Here is a 16,441-nt window from a genome sequence, read left to right as displayed (position 1 = left end):
ACTTCTCACTGCTCCAAAAAAAAAGCAAATTCAGAACAGTCCCTTCCTCGGGTTGTAGCTGGGCTCACTAAGTCTTTGATCAGTCTTTGGTGTTGGAAGCGCCGTGGCCCAGGCCCGGCCAGGGGGGCCACAGGTGGAGCTGCCGGTGCTCCTCTGGGTGTTCAGTCCAGAGCAGGCTTGAACAGGTCTAAGCAAAAAGGAAAAGAAAAAAAAAAAAATAAAAAAATCACAGTCCAGGGAACTTCTTTGGCTCAGCTAGCTAAAACTAACTAAAAGCAAAAAAAAAGGGGGAAAGGAGCTCTGTCTGGCTGTCTGTCCATCTGCAGACAACACAGTCTAGGAGCAGGAATGTGGAGGAGTGAGAGCAGTCTGAAAACAAACTGCGCGCTTCTTCCCTCCCCTCTTCACTGTCTGGAAGCGAGTCTTAAAGATGTAAAACTTATTATTCAGTATAAACAGAACAAGACGATTGGGGATAAAAGCATCATACAGTCAACCCAGGACATTAAGCTACTTCAAGTTTTGCATAATTGAAGGCATCTGGACCTGACAGCATTTATGACCCTCTCAAACAATACTGACAGAGGCAGCCTGTGGCTTCCTTTATCTGGTTCCTACCTATCACCTCAGTGTTACCCATGTGCAATTTAGATTTGATAACACAACGTAGCCCTTTGGACTATTCAAATCATAGGAAAAAAAGCCTTACCAAAAGCACCTTAAAATATCTTCCTGCACATATTCAGTGTCGGCATTTTGCACTGAATATGTCCAGACAGCTTCAGTCTTTTTCAGTGTCACTGTGTTGGTACTGCCCTGAATGTGTAGTGTTAACTATGCAGCAAATGAGAAAATTGTGAATGTCTTAGATTTGGGGATCATTATTAAAATTCTTGAGAATGAGAAACATTGACAAATGCTTTGTTTCATTTTTCAACCCAGAAAAAACCCTAATTTAAATGACACCATTTTTAGCTTTACTCTATAATCCATAATTATGCAAGCAAACTTCAAGAGAACGAAGGATTTAAAACACTTGGAATTTTTGTCATACACTGAAAATGTAAATGATGGTGCTCTGTAGTACAGCTTCATAGGCAGGATGATTTTGTGCTTGAAAAGAACAAGAAGCTTTTAGGACCTAAGTTGTTATAGGTAAAAATGAAATATGCCCAATTCTAATAAAATAAAAAGGAATTTATTCACGACCGTGATACAGTCCCGACAGCCAACAATCAAACTGACAGGCCAACACTCCCGGGAGATAGGCTGGGTGGATGTGTATCTGGTCTCTATCGCACCAAATCCCCCTGCATTCACACTGACAGCTCCGAGGAAGCAGTTCTTATACTCTTTATTTTGCCCGTGGCAGAGTCCCTTTGTCTCCTTTTTGAGTTCTTCATATTCAAGTTGGTCCTTTTCTTCAGTCTGAGCTGCACAAAGCCTTCCTCCCGGAATTGATCAATGCATTTCCCTGATTCCCAGAATCCTGTATTCAGGTGGCAGGTGCGGATGGCTCCGGTTATCTCAGATGGGTATCTTTCCCGGGCCATCATCTTTTGGGCGTCACTGGATACATGCCTCCATGAACGACCATGTCCTGTGCAGCCCAGGTTTCCTTCACATGTAAATGTCATGGTGTCTCCTTGCCAGTCTGCCGTGGTTTCGCCATCCTGAGAATGAAATTCCTACCCTCCCCCACCTCTGTACAGCCGGTTTGGTTAATATAATATATAGAAATCTATATATATATTCTATCTGCACGAATTACTAACTATATCCCTAACATAAGTCCTGTAAGATCTTCTGGAGGATGATGCAGCTGCTAGCTAGAAGATCAATCACTTGACTTGTATTAGATTGACAGCTATGAATGCTTTTCAAAGCAGAGTCGGGTGGGCTTAGATTGGTATCCTTAAAAGTGAAACATCAGACATCAATGTAAGCTTAGGATAATTGCACAAGTCAGAACTCACAGGGAACTAAGAGAAAAATGTTTCATACTGGGTAAGTGGGTTTATTTGAAAAATAAGAAAAAACCAAAGTTAAATACTGAAGAGTAGAAATACCAATATCTGAGTTACTACTTCTTTCATATTAGAGCAAAAGGTTCACCACCATGGTGAGATCAGACTCAGCAATCCAGATGCCTTGCTCTGGAGGGTTGTTTTGCTATTAATATTTGTTTGTTTGTTTGTTTTCAGGGGGCTCCATTTGTTTTCTTGCTTGTCTGGAATGTAACAAAAGCTTTTTGAAAAGCTGACTAGTGACCTGCACTGGGCAGATCTTCAAAGCAGAAGCATCTTCCAAAGCCTACTGAAATGAAAAAAAAACAAACCCAAACTGAAACCAGCCCTCATGTTCTTTTGATCCAATGGAAATATAGAGCTGTTCTTCCTTTATTTGGAGACCATCCCCTATAATTCACTGACTCAGGCTGACCAGTCCTTTAAGTGCTCAGTCCAAATAACTTAATTCTCTTCCCACATAATCTGAATAGTGGTCTCCCTTCATCCATCCGGGGAAGGCCTATCTCTGCCTCCAGAAAAAAAGTAAATCTCCTTTTTACTGACATCAGTTCAGGCACCAAGAGATGTCCAGCCAGTCACCAGTGTAACTGAGAGAGCTGTCTGACAGATTATTGACATAACAAATATTTTAGTCATCAGTTATCTTGATTTATTTCTACCTGAATGTCAAATTTCAGACATATCTTGTGCAAAGATTCTTTCTGAACTAACTTGCATTGGGCTGATGGCATTGACTGATGCCATTAGCAAATGAGCCAAATGAGCACCAGGCCAGTTGAATTATTCAGCCTGGCATCCAAAGGCATATGCATGGATAAAACAGGCTGCTAGCTGCCCAGTGGTCTGCCTGGCATCATTGTTTCCCGAGGTACCTGTCTCTGAGAAGTGCTTCTCAGAATGCAGGAGCTCGGCTGAAGGGATTAGGTGACAATGACAATCAGTTTTCTCCCACTTGAGCCCATTGGGAGAAATCATGGAGGCTGGGCCTTTGCAAACACTTTGTTTGCCATGGTTACTCCCTGCACTAAAGCTTATAGATTTTCTGAGATATCTGCTTTATCTCTTCAAAATATTCCCTGGCTGCCCACACAGCAGATTGTGCTTTGAGGCATCCAATGAGTGCCAGAGAAGCTGAGGAAATTTCTATTTCCCATCTATCCATCTCCTGGAGAAACAAAGATTTTAGCAGGAAAAGCATTCAGCATTTGAAGTATTAATTCAGATTCTCTCCTGTGTGAGCCTGAAGCATTTTGCAGGCTGTGGATTTTACTGGACTCATGTTCAGGGCTCTCAGGTTCAGTCCTTAATGTGGGAGAAGCTGGATGTTTGTGACCTTTCCTCTGTTTGCACAGCAGAGGCGACACAGGAATATCAGCACAGAATTCTCAGTCAAAAAATCTCTAGTCAGAAGGATCAGGTGTTACTCACTTCAAAGCAGTGGTTCATGGCACCTTGTTATGGCCTTTCACAGGCAAAGTTGAATTTGGGGAGTTAATTTGGCAGGTGGATGTTTATTTCCGTAACACTAGTCAGAGAGCTTTGAAATCCTAGCTCTCTTCCCCTTTCCCTATTCCTACTTTTAGAAGGCTGTGTGTATTTTAACTAGATGTAGTATTGATCTGGTAAGACACAGAATAAAACCCTAACAAAACAACTATGTGGAGAGAAGAAAAAGGAAAAAAAAAAAGAAGTGGCCTGAAATTGCGTAAAAGTGCTTGTGATATTTCTAATGCTTTACAGAGATCAGGCTTCAGTAACACAAAGAACAATTTTGTCCTTTGTTCTCTTGCAATTTTTTTCAATGTGCAGGAAAGGATGCATGTATTTGGCACAAATCAGTTACCCAGATGTCATTTTTAGCTAAAGCCAGACCAAGGTGAGAAGAAGCCAAAGTATTTCTGAAAAGCAAACAAGACAATTTGCAAACACTTCTTAAAAAACAGGAACAAACAGCCAGACACACCAAGTTCATCTTGCCCAACTTCAGTGTCCAAGGAGACACTAAAGCTCACTCTGTGATAACTGGGAACAGCCTGCAAGGTATGTACAGAGGAGATCCAGCAAGCGCAATCTCAGCTGGCTTTGCCCAGAAATGACACAGGCTTTAAGGATATGAAATAAATGGGCAGGAGATCTTTCTCCTTTTTTAATGCCTTTATTAAGAAGATCAGCTCAGGTAGGGAGAAATCGACGGGTCGCGCCCACGCCGCCGCTGCTCCCAGGCGTGTCAAGGAGAAGGAGGGTGATGCAGCTTTGTCCGCTGGTCTGCAGACAGAGCTGGGGATTCCGTCCTCACGGGAGAGTCGCAGATTCCTGGCTTGTTTGTTTAACACCCCGGGGTGTCTCTTTAATCAGTATCTTTTCAGGTTAGGGTGAGAAACAAAAAGGGTCTAAGCAGGTATGGGACTACGCTCCCATCCTTAGACGTCACTTAAGTCACTTGTTGGCTCGTGATTTTAGGGGTTTTTCTTGTAAAAACTGTAAAAATTCGGGGTGCAATGCATTTCTCATCTGCATACTGGCTCTGGTGTCACTGCCTATTCTCTTTACCTTGGAGGGTCTGTCCTGGTGTCTTCTTGGCAAGTGGCCAGCATCAGGGCAACAATGGTTAATCACCGGCCATTAACGGGTAATTGAGGAGCTTTTCTTTGGCAGCGAAACCAAAGAGGTCTGACTGGTCTGACTTGTTTTTAACTCTGAAACTCAAAAAAATGCAACTTTCTATTCATAACAGGATACAGCTCACTTAATTTAGAAATCGACAACAGACTGAGATATATTGTGCTCTAGAAATGCTAATTTCTTTTTGCTGACCACAACAGAAACTCTGGGAATAGTTCAGATAAGGACTGGGTTTAGATTAGATACTTGCAAGAAATTATTCGGTTTAAAGAGTGCTGAGGCCCTGGCACAGGTTGCGCATAGAAGCTGTGGCTGCCTCATCCCTGGAAGTGTCCAAGACCAGGCTGGATGGGGCTCTGAGCATTCCCCACTCCATCTGCTCCACATTTTCAGTAAAATATGGTATATCTATCGTAAAGACAGGTGAGTCCTGTACTCCATAGTCTCTGATTCCCCATCTGGTAACATACTTGTATACACAGATTTTCCGGTCATCACACTTCTTGCACATCCTTGTTCCCAGAAGGGACGGGACTACCTGTGTAGCTGAGGAGATAGATTATTTTAATCTATAGGTGTAAATACAGAGTCTGAAGTTTGTGCTGTCCAAGAGCCTCAGCTATTGTTTGCCCAAAAACTCCAAGCCCTCCCCCTGTGGAATCACATAGGATGCCAGCTATTTGCCTCCTACTCTACCCCTGCAGAGGAGGGAGGGGTAAATTGGAATCTGCATCCATATAAGGACATGGGAAAACCAAACTGGAGTCTGGTTTTAGATGTTACAAAAGTCCCAAACAGGGTAGTCACCTCAGACAAGAAAGTTGCTAATTTTCCTCTGTGCTTAGAAATCTCTGGGAGCAGTTTCCCTGAAGAAGCAAGATCAGCTTCCTGTTATCAGCAGAGGGAACCTTGACCACTGCATGAAACAACCACATCACAACCCAGATAGGCAAGATAGTGCATTTTCAGCCAATTCCTTTCTTTCAGGAGGCCCTTTTCTTTTTGTGTTGCACACCTTGGACAAACAAAATTAAGCAAAACCCTGTGTCCTAAATAGGGGTGGACTTCAGAGGCATCAAGTTTGCTGAAACTAGAAAGGGGGATCTCAGATCAAGGGGTGCTGTGCTGACCTGTGGGTGCTCTATAGTTATGAAAGCATTGTCCTTGCATTACCAGAGAAATGAACTGTGCTTTTACCTGTTGTCATCTGACACATATAGCTCAACCATAAATAACTAGCTGATGCACCCACTGAACTGCTGTTTTCAAGTCGGAGTTTCTTTCTGTGCCCCCAAGAAAAGCAACATCAGCATCATTTCCCAGACTCATGGAAAAAGTTAAGCAACTGCACCCTATAGTTTTTCCCTGTATCTTTATTTCTTCATTCCACTAGGTGTGTGGCCCTCCTTCAAGTGTAAGTCTGAACTGCAGTAGAAAGCACAGGAGTGACACAACTGAAGCTGTAACATGAGCCTGGATATGTTCAGTATATTTTTCCCCTTGTGATGGCCCTCATGGAATCTCAGTGAATTTGTTTCATCCTGAGCTCTGAATTTTCAGGATTCATGGACACTGGCATATGCAGTCATTTTAAATTGGCTGGTGGGCTTAAGGCTCACTTCATTAGTCTCTAGCTATATAAAACTGCACTTCTTTTTTTCATTATTTTGCACTAGCTGCTGTCTTGCTTTTTTGGGACTATGCTTTTTTGGGACTATGCCAGGCAACTCTAGTTCTTGCTTTCCTTTGTGTTATGTGGCTGAATCAAGGGAATTAGCACAACATATGGCACTGCTTCAGTATCAGTCACTGAAGGGAAAAGCTTGATTTCTTCAACAGCCTTTGTTCTCTGCAGCTTTTAGGAGGAGCATTTAAATACAGGGTTTGCCAAAGCCTTTCTGGTCTCACTTCACAGGATAATTTCATGCACCATTTGTCTTCAAGGTTGGCTGGGAGGTAATTCTATTAAAAAGTTCAAGCTAAAGCAGTGGAGAAAGAGAAAGAAGGCAGAAAGCCAGGGACTGCCCTTATCCTGACATGTGGAAAAATCTAAAAGCAATTTGGTGAGGTTGGAGTGGAAGGAACTGTCCAGGGAGGTGGTGGAGTCACTGTCTCAGGACTAGTTTAAAGAAAGACTGGACATGGTGCTTACTGCCATGGTCTGGTTGATAGGGTCATGATCAGTTGGACTGGATGGTCTCAGAGGCCTTTTCCAACACAAATGATCCTGCGATCCTGTAACTGCTAAACCAGGGCTGACCCAAACAGCTGGAATTACACCAGGAACCATAAGAAGTACTCAAGACCCTGACTGAAAAGTGATGATTTATTAGTTAACCTCGTTGGTTAGTACAGAAAAAAAGATGGTGTAGAAATCAGGTGGAGGAAGCACATGCTCATGGAGACTTAGAAGCAACTGTAGATCAAAATTTCCTCCAACAGACTCAAGGTGGGACCCTAATTTACCTGGGCTGGAGAGCATTTAGCAAGGTATCACAGATGGGTATTATTTGGTGTAAAGCATGCTAGACTGAAAGCCATGAACTGGTCAAAACTGTGTGAGGTAAAGCAGGACAGGACTGCAACTTGCATTGAATATTGACGGTGACTGCCAGAAAATACACTATTCTGGATCCTGAGAACCTAGAGGAGGCTGTGCAGTTCAAAACTATCTTTTTATAGTTTTTATAAAGATAGAAATATTTTCTATATATAGAAATATGGTTTCCTTATAGGACGGCCCCAGATATTAGAAGCAAACTCCAGAAAATGGAAGGACTGGAGTGCTGTGACTCAGGAAAGTTGTTAGATGAAGCTTGGAAAGCATATCAAAACAGGGATAGGTCGGGAAAAGGAAATGTGACAGGCTGGAAAGGAAAAGTAGAGTCACGAAAACCTACTTGGAACTCTAGAGGGTGCTAAGGGACCGCGCAACAGGGCAGGAGAAAGGGGAAGAAGAGGCCGAACAAGGGGAAAGGGAGGCGGGGGGCTCCCGTCGTTTCCCGGAGAACGACTGGGGGAAAACCAGAGCGCACTTGGTAAGGAAAAGGGGCCTTGGGAGCGGGAATGGCCGTAGGCTGGGAAGCTGGACCTTGCTTTATAGGCTGTTACACAAGAAGATGAAGATTGAAGGGAAACGGGGGATTCTACCACAGCTGAACCCCTGAGGCTGGGGAAAGAAGTGGGATTTTTGGTAAGCACACGGCCAGCTTATTCTGTATTGAATACACTGAATGCAAACTTAGTAAGGATGAGGTAAATATAAATTGGTAAATTATAAATTGCAAATTGTTAATAGTTAAGTGTAAATTGATACATGTGGTAAATGTACACTGTGGTAAATATAACTGGTGCTACAAAGAAAAGTGAAACTTGGTTATTTTTACAGCCCATGAAATTTAAATTAGGAAAGAACTGCACTACTCATCAGTTTCTATATATGTTTAATGCCCAGTCCCCTTGTTGGGGAGAGACTTATGGGGAAAATTGGATGCTCAGATAAGCTGAGCAGGCCTGGGGGTCCTGATGCAGAAGTCGGGAACCTGGAGGAGACCTGTGGGCTATTTCTCCAAACAGCTAGACAACATGAGCAGAGGATGGCTGGGATGCTTGCAAGCAATTGCTGCAACTGTTCTCCTGATCCAAGGGGCCAGGAAGCTCAGGGCTGGGCAGCACATCACTGCTTTTGTCCCTCACATGGTGACATCCATATTAGAGCAAAAGTTGGAACGTTGGCTGTCCCAGCAGTATGCTCAGATACCAAGTTGTGCTCTTGGAACAGGATGATGTGGAGTTGAAGATGACAGTAGCCATGAATCCAGCAGTTCTCCTTGATCCAAAGGCAATGGATGAGGGAGCCCTGACACACGATTGTCTCCAAACCATGGAACAGGTATATTCCAGCAGAACCCATGTGGAGGACGAACCAATAGAGAGTCCTGATTTAGAATTGTTTACAGATGGCAGGCGTTTCATGAAAGTTGGGAAATGGATGGCAAGATAGGCAGTGGTGACTGCCACTGAGGTATTAGAAGCTCAGTCTTTACCAATTAATACATCAGACAAAAAGCAGAGATAATAGCACTAAAATAAGCATTGAACTTGGCAGTGGGCAAAAGAGTGAATATCTGTATTGATCCTAGATATGCATTTGTTGTGATTCATGCCCATATGGAAGGGAAGAGGACTGCTATCGGCTCAAGGATCACCTATTCAACACAGAGAAGAAATTTTACAACTTCTGAAAGTTAAAAAACCAAAGGAGGTGGCAGTGATGCATTGTAAAGCACTTCAATCTGGGCAAACTAATGTTAGAGTGGGAAACCGACTGGCAGACAAAGCAGCTTGAAAAGCAGCTGCAAAAGGCATCCCAACCTTCTGTTTGTGTTAGTGCCACAAAAATAAATTGACATAATTGAAGGCTAATTCTGACAGTGAAGATCAATATTTAGAAAATGTATTAAAAGCCACTAAGTTCCAAGAGGGATGGTGAGTAACAAACAGCCAACAGGTTCCACTTCCTATAAGGAGGAAAGTAATAGGAAAAGAACACAACAAATCCCTCAGGGGAATTGAGTCCCAGACATCTAGTCTCCAAAACTCTGTACTTAGTCTGGAAATGACTGAAATAGAAAAATTTGTAACAATGCAATGTCCAATTTGTTTAAAAAACAATCCCATAGCAAGAAAAGGCCACCTCCTGGAACAGTTAAAGACAAGATTCACAAGCCTTAAGGAGAGAATGTTGCCAGATAAAGAATTGTTTGCACCTGGTGGGTCAAGACAATGATCACTGCTGAAAAACCACTGGCCTATGGAACTGCACTATGCCCATTCTGTAGGAAGAAGAACTGAAGAGGAGCCAGCCCAGTTGTGCCAACTTTTATCAGTTCACCAGGCAGTCAGATTTGACTTTGGGATCACCAGCCACCAGGGACCACCAAAAAGACCCCCAGGACAGAAAAACACATCTGCAGAGAGAAGGGAAAATATGTTAATGATTTTGGGGAAATGATTATTAAATGTATGCTTATCATGAAAATCAATGAATGTGTGTAAAATAAAGCCTCTAAATAGGAGCTTTTTCTGTACTTAGCATGCACAATATTCCAGAGGATATCCCCACATGCATCCAGCCAAATAAAGAATGCCTGCTTCTTAATGCTACATTGGTTAAAGAGTTTGCATTTTTACCTATTTTTGGTGACAGTGGAAGCAGAGTGTTAATAGCAATGCCATAGAAATTGGAGAAGATTAATCAATGAGTTTCAGTAAGAATTAATTATGATATCCTTTTGGAGGGGTCATTGTTTCATGTCACGCGTAGCTTTTTCTTTAGGGAATTTTTTTGTCACTTTTCCTGCTATTTCTGCATTTGGATCATCCTGGAATTTGAGATTATTGTATGACTGAATTTCAGATAAAATCAAATTATGATCTATTGAATTATCATACTGATAATAAAAAGCCCTGGCAACATTGGTGATATGTACTTCTTTTCCACCAGTTTCAAAAGCCATGCATACAAGAAAAGCTATTTTACAGTTCTGCTGTGACTCTTCTTCTAAGACTTCTATAATACACCAAAGAATTTAGGAGAAGGAGACCGAAAGACTATTGGTCAATTCCTATAGAAATACAATGTCAGTAGGACATGTTTCTTTCTTTCTTTGTTATTTGTACATCAGAAACCTCCTTCCAGCAGATAGGGATGGATGGATGGATGGATGGATGGATGGATGGATGGATGGATGGATGGATGGATGGATGGATAAACTACTGCTAAGGCATGTTTATAATGCACCACTACTTTTATAATTAGAGAATGGCAAATGGGTTTTAGCCTGCCTTGGGAGAAAACATGTTCATGAATCCATTGGTTCTGCTCTGCAACTCTAAAATGCACCACCAGGGCTAATGATTCACCAGTTTAATGTGAAAGGGCTGTGATTGCAACAAGGGGCAACAAGTCTCACTGGCTGCTATCCTGCCTTCAACAAACATTTATGCACCAGTCCCAGGTGGTTCCCAAAAGAAATAGTTACACATTACTGCAGAGCATTTTTTCCTGTCCCAGGTATTCAAAAGAGAAAGATTAGGAGAACCCAATTACATGACTGTAATAACTGTGCATAGCCATGAGCACTAACAGAAATTTTAAGCAATTCTACAAGACAGAGAAAATTAATGGGTCATTGAATGAAGCCTGTGAATATAACCAGCTGTAGGACTAATAGTATACAGGACAGGAGAATCAACATGTAATCCCTCTGCTGCAAGGGGTTGAGGGGGATTTAGCTGGCCTTGCAGGAAGTTTAGGAGTGGAACCTGTGAGTGAACAGACTCTCAGCTGCAAGAGTGACATAGCAGGACATGAACAGGTAAGAGGGATGATGATGGCAGAGCCTTAAAATGGGAGGTACAAGAGTTGCTGCATTGAATATATATATATATATATATATATATATATATATATATATTCATATATTCATATATATATATGCCTATGCATACATATATGTTGCATATATATACACACATATGTTTACATATACATATAACGGTATATATATGTGTGTGTATATATATATATACACAAATACACATACACATATATATATAAAATGCAGGATATAGTCATTATATGTCATTCTTTCACTTCCAAGTCAGTAGATTGGATGGTCAGAGGTAGGACAATGTGAGTGCAGGAGCAGAAAAGGTACTGGAGGATGGAGAGGTATCTGAACTCCATTTAAACAGGTCAGTAACATGACTTTCAACCCACTCCCCTCAGGGCAGGGGCGGGGAGAGAAATAATCAGGAATGAACAAACTCAGAGACCCTTTCTTCTCATAGAAGGGAAGGGTCAGGCCTGCAGAGATCTCATAATGCCCTTCACTGAACTAGTTAAACATCTAAAGTTAGAACCTGTAGCCACTGCTCTTCTCCTGATCTGACTGGAAGGTTTTAGAAACCCCTTCAAAAGAGGAAGAGAAGTGGGCCAATAGAATAACAAAAAAGAGACAGGCAGAAAAAATGAGGAAATGCCAGTGATAAAAAGGAAAAGAGGGAAAGCAAAAACTGAAGGGCAGAAAGAAGCAGAGTAGGAGGAAGAGAGTGGATTCAATACACAGCACAGAAGCTGCTCCTTCTCCTGGCCACTGGACTGGTGAGGATGAACTGAAAGTAGATAGGACAAGAAGACTCCAAGCAGCTTGAAACACCAAGAGGCCACAGAACCACCTTACAGGGATGCACAACTCAGACATGATCTGCTTTGTTGTAGGAAGTTTCTTATGGGTAAGTCATCTTTGACTTTCCTCTTCATGGAGTCTCTGCTTGGCTATGGAGTTACATTGGAAAGATGGAAAGCCATTAGGAATAATAACTTCCTAGATATTAGAAAGAGCTGGACATTTAAAAGGCACACACAGAGAAGCTAATATTTGCTGTTATTCCAGGGATGGTAACTCAGACATCAAGGAACCCAAGGGAAAGGAATGAAAGGATAGGAGTGCTATAGGGACAGAGCAGTTTTCAAGCCAGGGTAGGTATAATAGGAAGCAGGGTTTTTAAATGTTCTTAATATTTGAGCATGAAGAAGGATTTACAGCTGGGGAATGACATGGCTTTTAGTGGAGAAAGGGAAGGTTGTAGTGACGATGAAGTTCAGAACAGTACTAAATAAGATTTTAAGGACTAGAGGAAGTTAATATATGAAACAATGCTGTTGGTAAGAGTAACTTCAAATCTACAGCAAAATATACAATAGAAACAATGGAAGATAGGTAACTATACGTCCTTACCATAGGAGATCCAGACTCATAATATGAAAGATATACAAGATGTATTTGACAAAGATTTCATTCACTCTAGCTGTGTCTCTGCTGCTTTTCTCCTTCTAGCTCTCCCATGTGAGAGGTGAGGAAGGCTGCCTTAACAATGAACAGTTAAGTATTTCTCAATCTTGCTCTTCTTTAGAGAAAACAATGAACAACAAAGGCAATACTGGACATGGGCGTTATGACCTGATGGTTGACATTTTCCAGAAAATCTTATTTAGTTGTATTAATAATTCATGTGAAATCACCATTACTTTCAATATGACCTCTATCAATTACTATTTTTATTGATCAAGATACTGATTGTCTGGTACAGCTCCTGCTGCCTATTTGCATTACTTCAATAGTTAAGAGCTTTCTGCTGTAATTTCAGTTGACTGGGATTATAATTTAGAATCAAACTTTCCTTGAAAAAATTGTTTGAAATACACTGCTTTGGTGAATATTACTACCAGTGATATCATTTTTAAGAATAACCAAAATGATATATTGACAAAAAAGAAAAAAAACAAACATGAATGCAGATCTCTAAGGTTTGAAAAGGGAATTGGGCAAGGATAAATATCAGGAAAACAATCAAAATATAAAGCCAACAGAAGGGAAATTCACCTAACAGGGATATTGCTGAGGTTGGACAACTGTGTTCTTCACAAAGCACAATGAGTATTTCGTCATTGTGGCATCTGGAATACGGACAGTAAGTGAGGAGCATGAGGGGAGAGGGAGGAGGGTACCATAGGGATCTTTGCCTTTATTTGGTGTTCTGTGGATAACTATTTCTTGTACCCTCTTCTCTTCAGCTGTTCAGGTACAGAATGGGACCGTCTGTGGTATATCTGGTAAGATAACATGTTTACTCTAAATATCTGCATCTCTAGACAATTCCAGTAGAAAAGGGTGGGATTAAATGTGACTTGCTCAAGAGTGATGCCATCCCCTCCTTTTCCCTGGGATTCTCTAAAGCTCTGCAAGAGCAAGGCAACCCCTCAGATATCTCATTGTCTTTAACAAAAGTTGACCCACCAGCCTCCTTTTTTATTCCACATATTTAGACATATGAACACTATTAATAAAGCATTTGTGGTACAATATGCCTTTTAAAAGACTGATTTTTAAAGTAAGTTCTGTCTGATTTCTTAGTTATTCCCACCAGGATGAGATTAAGAAGGATGGTAGTTGTTGAACATCTGGAAGGCTGAATTGATAAGGGTATGCCAGTAGATTTCAAGATCCAATTTTTCCTCTCTGCTTGTCACTTATGACGAGATGTCTGGAATTCCTAGTTTTGGTCCCCTAGTACAAAACAGATGTTGGCAAACTGAAGCCAGATAAAGCAAATAAAAAGAAACAGGTTTCTTCAGCCTGGAGGAAGCTAAGGGGACAAAGTAATTGCAGTTTTCCACTACCCATGGGGGATCTTGAGAGAAGATAAAGGCAGAGACTTCTCAGAGGTGCTCAGTAGAAGGACATAAGGTGGCTGACCAAACTGCAGACAGGAAAATTCTGATTAGACAGGAGAAAAAGTGCTTCCACTGACAATGGTGCAGCTCTTGAACAGGTGCCTGGAGGGAATGATGGATCTGCATCCCTGGATAGTGTCCAAACTCAGCTGGACAAAGCCCCAGGTGACTTTGTTTAGCTTTGAGGTTAGCCATGCTGTAAGCAATCAGAGACATTAAGAGGTGTCCTGTAAACAAAATCTTTCTGTCCTAATTCTGTGTGCCCTCCCATTGCAGGCTGGTGCTGGTGGTCGGGGGGCTCCTGCTCCTGTGTGGCCTGGTCTTTGTCTGCATGAGGTGCTGCTTCCAGTGCCATCAGACAGGGGATGAGGCGGGCCCCCAGCCCTATGAGGTCACCGTCATTGCGTTTGACCATGACAGCACCCTCCAGAGCACCATCACTTGTGAGTTGGCCTTGCCCCATCCTGGGGACTTCAACAGCCTGTGAAGCGAGGGGCTTTACTGTAAAGCCCAGCTGGTGACATCCCGAGGCTGACAGAGGGAAGTTCATGGCAGGACGCAGGGAAAGTGACCTCTGTGTATCCTACAAACTAAGGTGCTCAGCTGTGAGACATGTTTGGGTGGAATAAGGGTTCAGTGGCATTTCAGGAGAGAGGAATTGTGGGATGCTGCTAGCAGGATTTCGTATACATACTCTTTTAGGGAAGTCTGAAGGAGCAGGAAAAAGAAAACATTCTGGGTGTGCAAAGAGCCTATGCCCTGTGGATATCCTTGCCCTCTTCTAACAACATGATGCTTTCTGGGTGAGGCAAACAGCTTGGGTCTCCTTTCTTCCAGCTCTCCACTCAGTGTTTGGGCCTGCTGCCAGGAGGATATTAGCCGTGGCACACTCCCACAACGCTGCCCAGGGAACCCCTCCCCTCTCTGCATCAGACACCCCTCCAGTCTACGAAGAAGCTCTGCACATGAGCAGGTTCACCGTGGCCAAGGCGGGGCAGAAGGTGCCGGACCTGGATCCAGTGCCAGAGGAAAAGCCACAGGTGCCCACCGAGTGCAAGGACACCCAGCCAGACCTCCCAGGACACTGATGGATGTCTGGTTTTACTGATACCAAAAAATACAGGATAGTTGCATGCAGAGACTAATTCAGGTGGGCAGGGCTTTAAGAATTTGAGATTAACTTCCTTAGTCAATTGAGAAAGGGGGGTAGGGCAGGGGAAGCAACTAAAATTCCAAATATTTTCAGATCTAGCATAGTCTAATGGCTCTTTTTGACACCTCCTTCAGATAATTTGCATTCTCCAAGCCCATTCATTACATGCACACAACACTAGAATCACACTTTGCACAAATAAGCAGGCAGCAGGATCAAGGTGCTGAGCCATTTTGTAGGCTAGTGATCTGCAGGGTGCCTGCAGATGGAGTCTCATTCCTCTTGCCTTTAGCCTAAGTTTCCTCAGGATGGCAAGAGATCTTCAAAGCAGGGGGAGAAAATAAAAAAAGAAAAACAAACAAACAAAAAAAGACATTTTCAAGAGTCTATTACAACCCAATATTAACACCAAACTTCTGGAAATTGCCAATCATTTATAGTAAATTTAAAAAAAATTGAAACAATTTGCATGTAAATGAAAGACAGCATACGTATAGACAGTATGTACACAGTGGACCCTTAATGCCCTGCAGGATACATAGAATGAACAGAGTCTGGTTCTGAATGGGGTATATAAGAATTCTGAAATGGTAGTCACAAGCTCTTATATTTGAATTAAAAGAATATTATATATGTACTAACAGATCAAATAACAGGAGGAGCAAGAACACTACCTCTGAAATAAAGCTCAATCATATTTTCAATGCATTCATATAGTATCATTTATTAATTCCTAATGTTGCTGTCAAAACCAGATCAATTGAAGTAACACCATTTAAAACATGCAAGCCATTTCTTAGATTGAATAATTTGTGAGTCAGTCCTGGTCAATACAAATATGCTGAACCATCCAGAAATATTAATGAAACTGGATGAACACAGGTATGGCCCATCTGTAAAACCTTAGACTAGGCTGTCAGGAGAAGGTGAGTGTTGAACCAAATCAGTGTTGTCTCTACCCTGGATTCAACATCTGAAAGCATTAAAGCAGCACAACATTAAATATCACATGATGATTCATTCAGCCATGTATTGCATGTATATGTTCATGTTGATATGAAGACACAAGTCACATCTTTTTGAAATGCCTGCATGGCTCTTCCTGCTAAAGTACCCAAATTCCAGCTTTAGTTAATATGCTGGTCTCCTTTCCTGTATTTCCTGTGAAATACAGAAAAAACAGTTATTTTGTAGATAAGAAGGACAAGGACAATGTTGGACAAGGTCCAACTACTAGGACTAGGTCCCAAACATATTTAGGAACCTAACTGCTGTTGAGATGACAACCATAGAAAATTTTAGAGAAGGTTGATAAAATAGCTTCAGGGATAGAAT

At 41.9% G+C, this 16,441-nt stretch overlaps 1 protein-coding gene across 9 annotated transcripts; it reads left to right on the top strand.

The window, feature by feature from the left end:
- The first annotated feature begins 340 nt into the window (after window positions 1-340).
- Window positions 341-16,130, top strand: TMEM52B (transmembrane protein 52B). 9 transcript variants are annotated; one of them, XM_064420633.1, is made up of 6 exons: window positions 341-7,690; window positions 8,434-8,544; window positions 8,795-11,032; window positions 13,294-13,332; window positions 14,230-14,396; window positions 14,791-16,130. In XM_064420633.1, the coding sequence occupies exons 3-6, from the start codon at window positions 11,025-11,027 to the stop codon at window positions 15,039-15,041; spliced, it is 465 nt and encodes a 154-aa protein (XP_064276703.1). In that variant the 5' UTR covers window positions 341-7,690; window positions 8,434-8,544; window positions 8,795-11,024; the 3' UTR covers window positions 15,042-16,130. The 9 variants fall into 9 exon arrangements, with proteins under 9 accessions (XP_064276703.1, XP_064276701.1, XP_064276704.1 ...); XM_064420631.1 differs by having other exon boundaries at window positions 341-7,845; XM_064420634.1 differs by lacking the exon at window positions 8,434-8,544.
- Window positions 16,131-16,441: the final 311 nt, after the last annotated feature.

This window comes from Passer domesticus, chromosome 5, assembly GCF_036417665.1.
Source record: "Passer domesticus isolate bPasDom1 chromosome 5, bPasDom1.hap1, whole genome shotgun sequence".
NCBI classification, from domain to species: domain Eukaryota; kingdom Metazoa; phylum Chordata; class Aves; order Passeriformes; family Passeridae; genus Passer; species Passer domesticus.
The sequence above is the reverse complement of the archived record's forward strand: the minus strand, read 5'-3'. Positions and strand labels throughout refer to the sequence as shown.

Coding starts and splice junctions, on each gene's coding strand:
- TMEM52B (XM_064420626.1), top strand. CDS start 11,904: ATGCACAACTCAGACATGATCTGCTTTGTTGTAGGAAGTTTCTTATGG. Junction 11,952..12,556: donor TTGTAGGAAGTTTCTTATGG/GTAAGTCATCTT, acceptor TTCTCCTTCTAG/CTCTCCCATGTGAGAGGTGA. Junction 12,601..13,293: donor GGCTGCCTTAACAATGAACA/GTTAAGTATTTC, acceptor TCTTCTCTTCAG/CTGTTCAGGTACAGAATGGG.